A 16,222-nucleotide genomic window follows, 5' to 3' on the forward strand; every position below is an offset into this window, starting at 1 on the left:
TGCGTAAAGTTTGTCTCAAAAGTGAATTAGTTCAGTTGACTGCGTGACAGCAAAAAGTATAGTTACAATAGTAACTGGTAAACAGAAAGTAAAGCAGATATTTAAAACAGCGTCATTCTCACATATATAAATAATAAAACATCTTTAAGAGTTAGATAAAAATCTCTTAATTAAATCGGTTTTCATTTAACTTAGGTTTGGACATTAGCATCAAGTACGCTTATGTATTTTTTTATTTATTTTTTCGCAGCAAAGTCCATCACAAATCGAAAAGTGACAACTTGAAGGTGTCTGTGTTGGTGGAAACGTCGTTAACATTTCTTTTACGAATGAAGTTTTATTATTTCTCTGGGAAAACAGATGTTTCAATATAAAAATGGGTTCTTACCGTAAATGTTCAATTTGGTCCAACTTGGCTCTTTAAAGATCCATCTCTCCCATTTACAGGGGGTAAATTTAACAAGGAGTGAAAATCGAGGTTATTGTTAAGCTGCATCAAATTAAGGTGTAACAAGAGCTTATGAAAAACTAATCAAAACAGTAGGGACTGTTGGCAAGAACAAAGCAAAAAATCTATTTTAATTCATACTGGGACCATCAGAATGCGCAACCAAATTTGTTTCATGTACAATATAAAGTATAGGTATTGTTTTGCTTATAGTACATAGAGAATAATACATGGTTGCGCGGAGATATGAAATTTATCTTCGAGTTTTCAAATCGATATCTCACGAGTGAGCGCAACTAATTACGATGTTTTTGACGATTTTCCGAAGAATTTCGACCATTTTCTGAAGATTTCCGTAGATTTTCAAAATGTTGTCCGAAGGTCCCACGAATGTCTCCGAAGATTTCCGAGGATTACCGAAGATTGTCGAGGAAGATCCCAGAATGTTTCGATTTAATATCGATAACCTTTGGCTCATTGAGCTTTGAAACATGGAAAACTCTGCAAGCTGATTGGTCAAAAATGATATCACATCATTTTTATCCACACATGTGCGATACCATTTTTATCGATTTGCTACCACTCGCTATACCACTGCAGCTTATATAAAAAACTTGCTATCTTTTGTTATCAATTTGTTATCTTCGAAAAAAGTTTGACTACAACTAATCCGATGAATGCTTTGCAAGTTTTGAGAACATCGGTAAGATTTATTTAATAGAACGTATGGGAAGTTACTCCCCCCTCCCTAGATTAAGGCTTAAAGTTCATTAGCCATATAAAATTGCGAGCTGTATCTATAATTTTGACTGAATGAAAAAAACACGGTCTAAACTGTCCGCTTCAGGCGGAGCTGTGCAAATGACTTTTTTATTATTAATTTATTTTTAATTAACTCAATCTTGTTTTCTGTTCTTTGCTGGATACAGAAACGTTTCCGAATTCTCGCGCTTGTGCTTGGCAACTCTGCCTGTACCCTCACTGCATCCCCTTCTGTACCCATTCTTCCTTTCCTTTCTGTACCCCGCCTGTACCCCCACTGTAGCTCCATTTGTCTCGTTAGGCTATGCCTGCCATTTTCAATTAGGCAATCTTCGGTGAAGGTGGTAGTCTAGGTACGCGATAAAATTGTAGTGGCGGCTGCGGTGGAGGAGTTGTTGGTGGAGGTGTCGATGGAGGAGGAGGAGGAGAAGGAGGCAAATAATAGAATTGTGAAGGAGAAGGTAAATACAATTGTGGAAGGGTCTGGAAGAGGAGGAGGTGGTGGTGGTGGAGGAGGAGGAAGAGAAGGATGAAGCCAACAAGTCAAACATTATTGTGGAGGAGAAGAAGGTGGACCGATGTGAAGTAGAATTGTGAAAAAGGAGATAAAAAATAACATTACTGTGGTGGAGGCGGCAGCGGTGGGAAAAATAAAAGGGAGAAGGAGGAAAGAATTTTACAAACGTTTTTGATAAGGACTTAAGCGCATCGAGTACAAAACCATTGTTCGAAAACAATGGTTCTGAAGTAGATAACTTATGAGATAAGAAGTTTGCATAATCACAAAAAGTGTTTTCGAATATAATGAAAAAGATTACGCAATATTTTAAACCACTCCTGTGATTGAAAAGTAAAATGAAGCCTGTCGAACCCAAATAGAACATGAAAAACAGGTCCAACTGGTTATACCAACAAAGGTAAAATAGAACATGACATCAGTCGCCGCAAAGCAGGGTCTAAAACATCCCTATTATACAACTTGCAATTGAATAGCATCCCATCGAAGGTGGAGTGGGAAGTCGTTTCTTGCTACAGAAACAGGGATAAGCTTGGGCAAGATAAGCCACTAAGCTCTACGCAGACTTTACCTTTACCTTAACGGTGTTTTTACAGGAAGTTTTGCTCAACTGGAAATTATTTTCGGTGTTATAAGCTACTTTACTTGGGACCAGACCTTCAAAACAGGAATCTTCCAAGACGATTTCAACAATGAAACACCCCATGTGAATCAAATGTCGCTCTTTAAAGATATTTAAAAAACAAGCAATTATAAAACAGCATTCAAAAGAGAATGGGAGGTGCAGTAGCCTAATGGTGTGCTGGACTCGATCGATCCGGATCGAGCGGTCCGGTTCGAACACTGGCCTGGGTAATTGAGCTATGTTTTGCTGCTGTTGTTTCGAACAGGCTAGCGTATTGGGTTTTCAATGCGATATTTATGATATGAACTACTTTTAAAAGGAAATCAAACCTCCATATCAATATATCGAAGGAAGCTTGCTAAATTGGGTGAGTATGTACCACATCGCGAATGCAACACATATCTTCCACCATTACTCAGTTTGGACTGGAAGCAGTCAGTTCGTGACCTCAAGCAATCCCCCCCCCCCGCCCAACCCCAAAACGTGGCAACGCACCTGCCATCACAAATCAATCTTCTGTGAATCTCGTGGGGTTGTAGCTCGTGCAACTTCGTGCATGTGAAACTTATATTAACATCAAGGCTCTTATTCAACAAAAATGTCTCACCAATGGACTGTTAGTTGGGAAGCAGAGCAAAAATGAGATTAGCGCGAAGAACAGCGAGTGGAAAAAAAATCACTCGCCGTTCTTCATGCGGTCCAACTAACAAAGGTGGGTGCATTTGGTAATATTTTGCTGATATCGAATCAACAGCAGAACAATATAGTTTAGCTTGTAACTCAAGGCAGCTCTTGGAGATAACGGTCATATTACTTAACACGCATTTCTATCATTTTTATTTATTTACCATGGAGATAAATGTAAGTGAGTCAGTCAGTCAGTCAGTCAGTCAGTCAGTCAGTCAGTCAGTCAGTCAGTCAGTCAGTCAGTCAGTCAGTCAGTTAGTCAGTCAGTCAAACAGTCAGTCAGTCAGTCAGTCAAGTAATTTTAACATGTATAGTTTTTTGGGTGTAAAAGTTTATGAAATCAATTTAACTACATTAATGCTGTTGTAAACTTAAGAGCTGTACGATTTAATGGTTAAAGTTACATTTACACACAAATTAAGGAGAAAGTCGAAGCAAATTGAAATGGTCGATTGGTTGTTGATATATAAAAGGCATGTAAAAGGGAACCATTTATCCAACACATTTATGAATCGTAGCAAAATTTCCTGGCGGAAAAAATTGAATTTCTGAATGCTTATTTGAATTTACACAGAATAATATGTAAGTTTATCTGACCGGATTTATTAAAACCAGGTTATGGAAATTTTCACCGTTTTAAGCGCCAATCGCCGTAAGTAGACGATATAAAAACTAAAGTGAATGTCAGTCTTTTTTTCTCTTCTCCTCTTTCTTATCTACCTTTCAGCGCTGTTGTTCATTTTTCTTGTTTCTTTCTGGGCATGTTTTTAGCCATATCGCAGTGCAATGTACGTAGTAAAAAACACTCAGGTCACTTTTCGTTGACCACGTTTTTACAAATCCAGTTAGATATATTTAAGTGCATTTATATATTTATATATTTAAGTGGATTATTTTATACAGCAAATGTAGTTGAACTAAACTATGCTAACAACTTAGAATAAGTGTTTCTTAGGTTGTTCTTTGATCTAGATATTTTAAGTATAGCTTGACTTTTACAAGTTTTAGTATTAAAGTTTAGATCTGAAAGAGAGAATCTTGCTATCGAGAAAAAATCAACAGCAGAACAATATATTTCAGCTTATGACTTAAATCAGCTCTTAGTCATAAATATCACATTATTTAACACCCATTTTTATCATTTGCATCTATTTATTACAGAGGTAAATATTAATATTAAGGTGATTCCTCGGAAAAGGAAGGTTTCGAACGATTTTTTTTAACTTTTTCTGAATGTTCCCTACCAAGCAATGTTTTGAAAAATACGATAAAAAAGATGGGTCATCACTCACAAGAGAGTTACGGTGGGCAAATCTTACCCCATTGATGTCCGTTCTGGTACTAATCACGCGCGTCATTTCATTGGTCCAAGGGTTCAAGGGTACAAAATTTTGTCCAATTAATACTCGAAGTCCTGGCGGATTCCGTCTTAATTATGTTGTAGCGATAAGTGGAATCAAATTGACATCAATGCTCGAATTCATACTTCGCTACTGAGAGGAAACTTTGAAAGGATTTGACAGTAAAAGTACCTATTTGTTTGACTCCTTATCGGACAAAAACGTAACACATTGCATAAAGGTATTTTTCTCCATTATCTGCTAATATTTTTGCCACGTTCCCACAGGTGTTGGACTCATCAGGAAATCCACCTGTACCAAAACCGATTCTGGAATCACAAGTCCAGCAGTCATCGTCATTGTTGGCAACGAAACCGATTCTTGCTCTGGAACTAGCATCCCAGTAGCAGCGAGCATTGAAACCTTCCATGTTACAGTTGCTTTGTAAGGAGGCCTGTGAACCAATCAGCGTCTTCCACGTGTCACGTCCCAGTGAGGTGCTGCGGTGCACTCCGTCAGCGATTAATGAGTACAAAGAGTCAGCTGTCTTGTCTATAGCGAGAAAATTCGTGTTTTCTTCGCCGTGGATCCTCATACCAAGACATATCTTGGAGAAGGATGTGTCCCAGTAACTCGTCAATTTAGTTTCTTGTGTGTCAAGCCCAGTCTCTCCTCCTGCTAGATAAAAAGTTTCATTGTTGCTCCAAAGATCTGAATGATAGCGAAAGGTGTCCTGGGGAAGAAAGATTTGATAGAATATGTTGGTTATTTAATGGCCTTAGATTGGTGTGTGTAAATCATAACTAAATCACGTCGCTTGTCACGATATGCCACCCCTCTATATAGCTACAATTTCAGACAATAACGTTGGGACTCTTCCCTTTGTATTCCCTTTCCTTCTACTAACAATGTTAAAAATGAACTGAAAAATCAAATTCCAAATTTGTTGAGGGGCTAAGGGTTACACGTGACCAACGTCAAGTGTTATTATCACTCTAGTTTGGTGCACAGACAGCCCAAGCTAACGAGTCTCTAAAACTAAACCAAAACTGTTCCGATCACATAACAGGCCGTAAAAAGTATTGTGTTTTAGTAACATAAATGCTTGTGACAAACAGTCACGCCCTAGCTGTTTTATCCCTATCTTGGGGCGTAAGTGTCTAAAGTTATGCATAGTAAAAAATAGCCTGTGCCAGGCTCTCGATCAGTGGGGCGCAGAAAGAATGTGAAGTCAGTTTTATTTCCCCTCTTTTTCGCGCGCCTTCGCTTTCTTCGCTCCACCGACCGAGAGCCTGGAACAGGCCTTCAACGCTGCGAAAATTTATTTATTGTGTTTTTCCTTTAAGTGTCACATTAGGGGACCGCGGAGAGCAATTTTTTTATGCCCACTTCAAGATGGCCGCCACTTGGTAATTAGTACCGGTTAGCCTGCTATGCACTCCGGTTAGCCTACTATGCGCTCTGGTTAGCCTACTATGCGCTCTGGTTAGCCTACTATGCACTCTGGTTAGCCTGCTATGCACTCCGGTTAGCCTACTATGCGCTCTGGTTAGCCTACTATGCGCTCTGGTCAGCCTACTATGCGCTCTGGTTAGCCTGCTATGCACTCCGGTTAGTTTACTATGCACTCCGGTTAGCCTACTATGCGCTCTGGTTAGCCTACTATTCACTTCGGTTAGCCTACTTTGCACCTTTTTAGCCTACTATTCACTTCGGTTAGCCTACTATGCACTTTGGTTAGCCTGTTTACGGTTAGCTATCGATATTTGTAAGGGAAACACGATATATAGTTAAAATGTACGAATTCTGGGAGCCAGCTCCCGGTGGCGTAGCGGTATCACACTCGCTCTTCAGGTAAACGACCCGAGTTCGATTCCACACCGGGGCACATTATGTCGAACATTTTCCTTTTTCCTCTTTTATAAATTTCAAAAAAAAACTAAGTGTCTAAAGTGGGCGTAAAAAAAAAATTGCCCGCGGAGAGGGAGGGGCTAGGGGACCTTTGGCCCCCACTTTTTTTACAGTAACATAAAAAAGTTATAATGAATTAAAAAAAAAACAACGAAAAATTGCTGAAATTATTTCGTTTCTGGACGCCATATCATTGATTTAATTTGTAAAGGACGAAAGTAATGGCAGTTCCTATTACCAAAATAGACTCGAAACAATGTTACGCTACTACAGGATCATGCCCTTTACACTATACACTGACTTTTTAAGGGCGAGTGGACTTCTCATGAGAAAGGCCTGTTTCATCATTGGTCAGTTTCGATCTGAACAAATGGGTTAAGTTTATAAGACAATGCGGTTTGTTTTCGAGCTTAGCTAAAGGTATTTCATTTTCTAACAATGAAAGTGAAATTGTCTTTTCTGTTTTCATTCGTTCTGGTAACATCTCAGTTGCCGGTCTACAACATGGTGAGAAAGGTTCGTGTCTTAACGTTAGGTTTAAAGGGTCAGTGAGTAGTTATATGGAACGTTTTGTGGAGCAAGGTCTGTTTATCGCAACGTCTTGTCGTTTTAAGTAATACTTTTACAAAAAAACAAGAAACTTCAAGTAGTTTATAATCGGGCGGTTAATGTTTGACCACTTCTTTTCAGTTCTTTTTTAAAATTGGCTAGAAGGGTCAAAAAGGCACGGGTCAAAAGCAGTCACGGAGTGTGCGTGAGCTGAATTTCCCTTATCGCATCATCTCTTGCCTTATGCCACATGCCTTGCCGGATAATTCATGCTTAGGTATGCAAATATTTTTTTGTTCCAAATGTTGAATAAAATAAACCAAAACCAGTTGAATGACAATAAAAGGGAGTCCATTTCACGCCCAAATAAAAAGAAGACTGAGGCCATCCCGTTGTATTTCTTCGTTTAGCGTCGGCCGACGACTCAAGTCCGAGTTTTGCACCAGTCAAGAAGTTTGGAGAATTGAACTGAAATTTCCCTGATTACGTCATTTCTTTTTTGATCCACTGTCGATGCATAAACAAATTCCTGTCTGGGCTTGCAAATATTTATTTTGTTCCGAATCTAACATAAAATACGCTCAAACCACTTGAATGGCATAAATTGATTTTGGTTAAAATAAAAGAAGCTTAAAAATCAAGTTCTTGAAGTTTAACTGCTATTTTGCTAGAAAAACACAGCTTTCAGTGGCATTTGCGAAGTCGCGTGATTGAAAGCACGCAAATAGAGAATACCTGCCTACGTGATTCAGCAGGTAATTTCCCCTTGTCCGGCGTGTCCTGACAAATTTTTGCTGGGTTTGCAATTTCCTTTCGATTCCAAAAATAAACTCAAAACACTTGCATAACACACGAAAAATAATTCATTTTTCATTTATAAATAGTTTGGACATGTCAAATTGCAACGTGTATACTCAGTGCTTGCTCCGAGCCATACGCTTGAATTAAAAAATAAATATTTCACAAAAAACAGAGCGCAGAGAATTCGTAAATATTTTTAAAATAGATGTATGATTATTTATAACTACAGGCGAGCGATCGCCAATAAACATCAAAACTTGCGTGACCAAGGAGTCGCCTGGGTCCGTGGGTAATCGTTTCATTTTAAATTAGCTTGGACATGTCAAAACACTTCTCGGCTTTGCATTGTAAACATTCAGTGCCCGCTGAATCAAACGGACGAATGAAACAAACATACACTCCACACTGAACAGAGAGCAGAGTGTTCATACCTTAAGGTTACTATTGTTAGCGGCTACTAATTTTAGCGAGCTGGGCAAAAATCGCTAAATTTAGTGCTCGCTAAAATTTGTCTCGGTCAAATTTAAAACTCGTTAAATTTATATACCCCTCTCCCACCCCAAAAGGGCAACAAAGTTAAGCATAGTCGACTTGAAAATTTTTTTTAAAAATAGATGACTGTAACTTTGTTCTTTCTGGCAATGCAAAATACTCGTTCAATTTCAAGTGAGTTTATTCTTTTACTGAACATTTATTTCCATCTTAGCTATATGTTCATTAAAAACTGGTTTACACGATATTACTCACTTTTTAATTTTTTCCAAATATCGCTAAATTAAATAGTCGCTAAATCTTGCTTTGAAAAAATCGCTAAAATTAGTAGTCGCTAAAAATAGTAACCTTAAGGTAATACGAGCGATCGCTAACCGAAACATCAAAACTTGCGTGACCGTGACCAAGGAGTCGGCTGGGCCGCGTGCGTCTGGAACGATTTACCGACAAAAAAACAACAAAATCTGACACAGATTATGAATCGGGCCCAGGCCCCGCCCGATTAATTAAGCGCTAAACATTTAAATTTTTAATTTCAAATGCATTTTCCGGTATCTAAGAGAAATTGAAATCCAAATTTTCCAGGGGGAGCATTTCCGCGTTCGAGTTTAAGTCCCCCCCACTCAAATTCTTCCTGCGCGGTCCCTGCACATTTGCCTTGAGGTTAGAAGATAACAAAAAATATCTCCGCGATATGTAAATTATCTGTAATAACCTTTGAGCCGTCAATCTTCATAACAAGAGTCCAATGTTCGAATCCGCACGCCCCAAGACCACAATAAGGATTCCTTTCGTTGGTCCTGAAGAATAAAAATAGTCCAACAATTAGCTATAGGCCCCTCTCGATTGTACTCGGCAACTTAAAAGCAACTTTTAATTAACTTTTGGCGTTTGGAGCAACTTTTGCGGTTCTACAATCTTAGACAAAAGTAGTCCACACATTTACTTCGCTTTGCAGCTTTTATGACAAATTTCCACTGGTTTTTATATTACATCACAGTCTGCTAAGATACCCCCCTCTCCCCATATAATGTTGTGTGATTGTAGCAAAGGGCTCTAAAAACAAACTAAAAACATTGAACACTTGCAATAATTGTAGCAACCTCGATTTTTGAGGAGGATATAGGTTAAGAGCACATTTCAAGCACGAAAAATCCAACGATTACATAGAAAATTTCAATTTATGCGAATTTCCTGAATGTTTATCAACCTTTTGAACACATACTGGGCAACTTTTGTTTTTCGTTTTGTTCGACCATGCCAGCAACTTTTTTTTTTTTTTCTAGCAATTTTATAGCGTCTTCTTCGCATTCTGGGGAGAAACTTTCCAGCATTTTACGAGCAAATTCGGGACAGGCCTACCAACAATCATAGACTTGTTATAGCGGATAAACAACTTTTCATTCTCGAAAGTTATTTATATGTGCTTGCGACTGGTTCAAAGCAGGTTTTTGAATAATTATAACTATTAAATTTCATGCCACTTCACTTCTCTAGTGATGTTATACATACTTAACAACATTGTAAAACTACATAAGTAAAGAAGGTTTGAGTTGTTTCCACTCACAAATTCCTCTCGTAAAGTTCCTTGCACTGCAAAACTAGATCAAAGAAGGCAAAAAATTGAAAAGAAGTCAGTATAGAATTGACCGACGATTGACGGTATTGGAATCGGACGATGGATGGTAAGGACAAAAACATTAACACATGCATTAACTGTTGAGACAGAGGTTTGAAATAATTATCTTCGTTTGTTGTATCGTTTTAGATACTAAAATAAGACCATGGTTGTGGTCACAGAGAACTTAAGTTAGCCATTTCAGTAATGTGGCCTCTTCTCTATTCAGCCCTATAACTGTCGTTAGGAAATTAACGCCGAGATAATCAAGAAAGAAACAAAGTAACTAAAATTATAACCAGACGTGATGCATGGGTTAACGCTTAGTTTGCAAACGAACAACCAATCAGAATGCGGTCTTTGACGTTTCTTTTTCAGCCCGTAGGAGATGAACATAAATATGAAAAACCAATCAATAACATAGAAACAAAAATGTACGGCAGGTAAAACTGAACCACAATCAATAGAGCTTGTATTCGGCTTAGTATACGACGTTTTCCGAAGAAAAATATGAAACAATAATTAACAATTATTCTTTGAAATCTCGGTGAATAGCGGCAGAATATTCACCGAGCCGCGGAGCGGCGAGGTGAATATTCTGCCGCTATTCACCGAGATTTCAAAGAATAATTGTTTTAGTATATACACATGAAGTGATCTCAACAGCAAGCGATCTCAAAGTTTTCAGAAGGAAACCATTTAAAGTCGATTTAATTGACCTCTCAATTCATGCGTGGAAAACGTACATACAAGCGGCACTAACCGACATGCGCGAAACAGTTTACAGAATCTTCAAACATGGCAAATCTAGTTAATCTTCGATAAAATCCTCGTCACAATCTAGCAAAATGGTCCTTTAACACCACTCAAACCTGCAATCTGAATCAAAAACCTGCTTGCAAAACATTTTGACCGTTGAATCAAAGCTTTTGAAGTTCACTTGAATTGAAAATTGAAAGAGCAGTTGGCGAAGGATCCACCTGAAAGTTTGGATTATACTGAATGTGTGCAGAACTGTGGTGAAAACTGGATGTTTTCTTGCACAAAGACGTTTTCCTGAATATTCGTGGAGGATCTTGGTTGAATAACACTTGATATTGCTGCCGATAAATCTGCGGTATTCATTTCTGCCGATGCCGGGCGAAGAGTGACTTGACGGTAAGCAATTGTTTATCGTTTTAGTACTCGAGTTGTGTGGACATTGTGCTGCAAATTGCGAAATATGTAGTCTTCTCTTACTTTGAAAACCATCAGCCCAAATTTCTTAGCCTTTTTTCGTCTTTTCTGGTTCAGCATCTTCTTGTATTCTTAGTATTTGCGATTCAGAAACGCCGGCGAAACGCGAGTTTACGCCGGCCATTTTGTTTCAGTTTGGATCAAGCATTATTCACTCCGTAGGGAGTGAATAATGCTCATTAGCCCGAGATAGCGAACCAATCAGATTACTTGAAACACCAAGATCACTGAGTGTGTATATACTAATGATATTTAGACACAGCTTTCTCCGGTCAGTCATGCTTTCTTACGAACTCTCACGACTTGCAAGTATGACGTCATCCAAAGACTAATCTCAACCAACTGAAACCGCGGAGGCGAACACAACCACTAACTACAGTTAAGTATGATGAAGGTTTGAACTTGGAATAAGATCAAAGCTGGGGCGAGTTAAGCTTATTTAGTGGAATCACCTGTACTTTTCTAGTAAAAGTCACTCAAAAGATGGATCGAGTAGGGTGCTTCATTTTTTCACTTGACTTATTCATGTAATTGGCATTGGGAACCTTTCTGTTGTTTTTGTTTTAATGTATCTTTTAAAATTCTGTTCCTTTTTTGTTACCTTATGTTTTGTCTATATTTTTATTTTGTTTCGTTCCTTTCCATGCATTTATTTTCTTTTTTATTCGTTTCTTTCCTAATCTTCTTTTTTCAACTTTTTAAACAGTCATTTTTTTTCCTACTGTAAATTCATGTTTCACCTTCACAAATCCTTCCATCTCCATAATATCCAGGTTTACAAGAGCAGTTGTATGATCCCTTGGTGTTATTGCACACAGCATCAGCACTGCAGTCGTGTGTTCCTGAAGCACACTCGTCAATATCTTAAAAGAAAAAAATAATGTCATAACAAGCCAACCTTAATATTTCTTTTATTTATTTTTTTCGTTTCTTCCTTCCTTCCTTCCTTCCTTCCTTCCTTCCTTCCTTCCTTCCTTCCTTTATTTATTTACAGAGAACGAGTGAAGTGCCGATTGTATTCCATAAAAACATCCTTAAGGACGCAAATTTGGGTTCTATCTGATATGAGTAACTGTAAGTTGATTCGATATCGAACAAAAATTTACTTTAATCTTAAAGTAATGTTGTTATGATTGAATAGAAGGATAGAAGATGAGAACATGATTTCTCCTTGTTAGGACTCATCAGCATGGGATAGCCAGGCGTAAGGGTCTCACATAAGATCATGCACCCCGCGTTTACTCCAGAGGCGAACCAGAAGGTTTCTTTAAACCTCAGCCCCATATAGAACCATATGGGAGCTGTGGCTAGGACTTTATAGTCTCGGCAATGCGTAAGGGGATGTGGATCACCTAAATTAATAGGGATGTATGTGTGCGCATGCGTTCAGGTCCTGGCCAGACCGTGGAGATGTTTCGTGTGACCATTGCATTCTGTGGTTTATTGTTTCATTTAATTAGAGAGACCTAAAGTTCGAGCCAGGATTCAAGCCAGGATCCGGTTAGCCTAACTAGCGCTCCGGTTAGCCTAAATAGCGTTCGGTTAGCCTTACTAGCACTCCGGTTAGCCTACTTTAGCTTAGGTTGCTTGCGGTTATTAGTTTATGTCATTTAATAAGATTGTTATGTAGGCAAAATTACAATTAACGATTCTCCATTTAAGACTGTATTCGAGGGAATAACTTTCGATACAGAATGAACCTGGAATCTGTAATTGTTGGAAAACTATAAAAAACGCTTAATTTACTCAAAAAATTCTCTGACAGATCTATTTCAGGTTGATATTTCCAAAATTTCCGTATTTCGTTAAGATGTTTACAACCTGGTAAAAACCATAATATACATTCACCTTCACAATTTCGTCCATCTCCATAATATCCAGATTTACAAGAGCAGTTATACGATCCCTTGTTGTTATTGCACACAGCATCAGCACTGCAGTCGTGTGTTTCTGAAGCGCATTCATCAATATCTGGAAAAATAGCACTTACCGTAAATGATCTAATAAAAGCCCACTCTCAAATAAACGCCTCTTATCTATTAAACCCCTCCCCTGAAGTGTAAGGTTTGTATTAGACGCTCCTCCCTAATAAACGCCCCGTGTCTAATAGACGCCCCCCCTCCAAGAATTATCTCAAAAACCAAGGAAATGCTCCATAGAGTAAAATCACGCAATAAAGTTAGTTTTTTTGTTTGACTCGGACATCGAAGAGGCCAACAACTCCAACATGGTTGACCCCGATGACGATAAAACGTCGATATTAAACTATGAACGGCATCTCTAGGCTTTGCATTAGCGCGGAATAGATTAGTCTCCTACTCACCAACTCTGTTATGCACCTACTCCACATTTGTTGGCCAAATGAGAGTTAAACATCTCAATTAAGGTATTATTCAAAGGAATCCCCCCCACAATGTTGATTGAGCTCAATCGGTTGGTTAAAAGTCGAAACCCTTTAAGAGTTTTCCTCGTAAACTGATCAGGCTTGATCAATGATCTGAAAAGTATTTTTAAGAATCTTCACGAAAAGTTGTTGCGAGAAAACATGGAAGTAAGGTGTTATGATGTTAAAAAGATACTCTAACGGAAAATAACTTCATTAAAAGCCAAAGCTGCGATTTGGACGATTTGTTTCTCTGTTGTTAAGTTTTGTGACTTTCAGTGCTGCCTTGATGAAGAGCAAAAATGTTTAAGCAACCTTGTTTGCTGTAAAATTGCCAAGAATTTGTAAATGTTTAGAGACAGGCTCACCACTGAGAGCCGCCTTAAACTGCGAACAGTCTCTTCCTTTTCCTTTCCTCTCACTTGCCCTAGTTTTTTCTTGGTTTTACTCTAATTCGCAAAATAGTAACCTTTCCGACCACGCAGAGGATGTCAAAATAAGACTTTCCATTCTTACAAAATTGCCCGGGGGGGGAGGGTACTCCCTATAATGGCCTATACGGGGAGGCTCCGCCCGAAAGGGGTACCTTTTTCAGGCTTTTCATGCAATTTATGGCTGTATTAGTTTAATTTATTAAGCGCTACATAAAAAATGCAAGAAAATGTCCTATTTTAAGTCCACGCCATGTCTTTTAGGTATATGAAAGGGGTACCTTTTTTCAGTTAAATGTATATGAAAGGGGTACAATTTCTGTCAAAATGCTATATAAAAGGGTAAAGGATTAGAACTCGGGGCGGAGCCTCCCCGTATAAAACTTTTTTGAGTACCCCCCCCCCCCCCGGGCAAGATTGTATTCAACGGACTAATTTTTGATGTTGAATGAACTGAAATCTTTAATTGTTGGAAAGCTATTTAAAAACGCTAAATGTACTTAGTAAATGCTCTGACAGATAACATTTCAGGTTGATATTTACAAACACCGTATTCCGTTAATATGTTTATAACCTGGTAAGACATAAAGTACATTCACCTTCACAATTTAGTCCATCTCCAGAATATCCAGGTTTGCAAGAGCAGTTGTATGATCCCTTGGTGTTATTGCACACAGCATCAGCACTGCAGTCGTGTGTTCCTGAAGCACATTCGTCAGTATCTGGACAAATAACACTTAATTAGTTTGTTAAGTGGAATGGCGACTTGGATAAAGTGAAAATAAATGAAGAAGCGTTCTCAAGTCAAATACTCGGAAAAAAGATTTTCCGAGTTCCCCCAACGGGAGTCGAACCCATGCCGGACCTTCCAGAATACCGGTTGGACGCTCTAACCACTGAGCTATGGGAGACTCGTGGTGAGCGAGGTCATATTTTACTTTGTACTATTTTGTTGGCCAAATGACAGTTGAACATCTAAATTAAGGTATTATTCAAAGGAATTCCCCCCACAATGTTGATTGAACTCAATCGGTTGGTTCAAAGTCGAAACCCTTTAAGAGTTTTCCTCGTCAACTGATCTTCCAAATGATCTGAAAAGTATTTTTTAAGAATCTTCATGACATGTTGTTGCGAGGAAACATGGTAGTAAGGAGTTATGATGTTTATAGTATACTCTAACGGAAAATAACTTCATTAATTGACAAACTCTCTCACTTGCCGTTGTTTTTTCTTGTTTTACCCTAATTCGCAAAATAGGAACCTTTCCGACCACGCAGAGTATGTGAAAATAAGACTTTTCATTCTTAATAGATGGTATTCAACGGACTAACTTTCGATGTAAAATGAATTAAAATCCTCAATTGTTGAAAAGCGTTCCGTTAAGATGTTTATAACCTGGTAAGATATAAAGTACATTTACCTTCACAAATCCTTCCATCTCCATAATATCCAGATTTACAAGAGCAGTTATATGATCCCTTGGTGTTATTGCACACCGCATCAGCACTGCAGTCGTCTGTTCCTGAAGCACATTCATCAATATCTAAAAAAACACTTAATTAGTTTGTACTATTTTGTTGGCCAAATGACAACTTAACATCTAATTCGCCTAATGGTAAAGACTTACTGCTCGAAGTCCAAAAGTGTCTTAATCGGCTTCTCTTAAATCTCACAAAAAACGATTTTTTGGTCATTTCCGTGTCTCACAAATGAATTGGCGTGCAAGATATACGAAAAGAGTACATTTTACCTCAAGCAATCCGTGCTCTTACCATATTGACACTGCTGACCCTGGAATCCAGGAGTACACAAACAGCGATATCCTTTGTCTGTAAAACCGGTTTGACAGGTTGCTTTGTTCTTGCAAGGGTTACTTACACAGGCGCTCTAAAAAAAAGAGAAAATAAGCAAAAAATAAAATAGAAGACACAATCTGAGTGTATCGAAATATTATTAATATTATTATTTCTTATTTTCTGCAGAATAAATGTAAATAACTAAAACGACAAAACTTGCAGTCTTATAAAAGTTAACCAATCTGTTTTGAATTTTTGCACTAGAACCTCATTTTGATAAAAAGACGTCTTCATCGAAGACATGCTATTACATTCCCTTGTTCGAAAAGCTCACTCACTCCTGTTTCCGATCATCATCATCATCATCATCATCATCGTGCTCGTAGTTGGACAGGTAAGGGAGACATGTTTTGGGGAAATGAGGTCGATGAGAGAAGAGAGAGGAGAGGCAATCATCGACTCTGGACGTGAAGAGTAGTATTGCCTTAGAGATGAACGATGAGACTGGGAAATGCATGACGAAATGGAACACAAAACTCAGGAGATCCTTAATTCACGTCAAAGTGCAAAAAGAAGCAGGCACAGCAGACGACCATCGCCTGGTCCGATGCGAGATACGCCTTAAG

At 38.4% G+C, this 16,222-nt stretch overlaps 2 protein-coding genes across 2 annotated transcripts in view; both read right to left on the minus strand.

Annotated features, from left to right (window-relative positions):
• Positions 1-16,222, minus strand: part of LOC144635521 (uncharacterized) — a 76,951-nt gene that overhangs the window by 54,198 nt on the left and 6,531 nt on the right. The gene's annotated exons all lie outside the window — the stretch shown is intronic.
• On the minus strand, positions 5,083-15,658 carry LOC144636546 (uncharacterized). The gene is made up of 7 exons (XM_078495782.1): positions 15,573-15,658; positions 15,221-15,343; positions 12,835-12,957; positions 11,727-11,849; positions 9,700-9,733; positions 8,848-8,932; positions 5,083-5,112 (listed from the first exon to the last, which is right to left on the minus strand). Coding segments are annotated over exons 1-6 (408 nt in total). The 5' UTR covers positions 15,576-15,658; the 3' UTR covers positions 5,083-5,112; positions 8,848-8,930.

The sequence above is a fragment of the Oculina patagonica genome, chromosome 13 (genome assembly GCF_052425735.1).
Source record: "Oculina patagonica isolate OP01 chromosome 13, crgOcupat, whole genome shotgun sequence".
NCBI lineage: Eukaryota > Metazoa > Cnidaria > Anthozoa > Scleractinia > Oculinidae > Oculina > Oculina patagonica.

Excerpts from the sequence above, each read along its gene's own strand:
- LOC144636546 (XM_078495782.1), bottom strand. Across the intron at positions 12,958-15,220 it reads AGATGGAAGGATTTGTGAAG|ATATTGATGAATGCGCTTCA; the intron begins GTAAATGTACTT and ends CTATTTTTCCAG. Across the intron at positions 11,850-12,834 it reads AGATGGACGAAATTGTGAAG|ATATTGACGAGTGTGCTTCA; the intron begins GTGAATGTATAT and ends TTTTCTTTTAAG.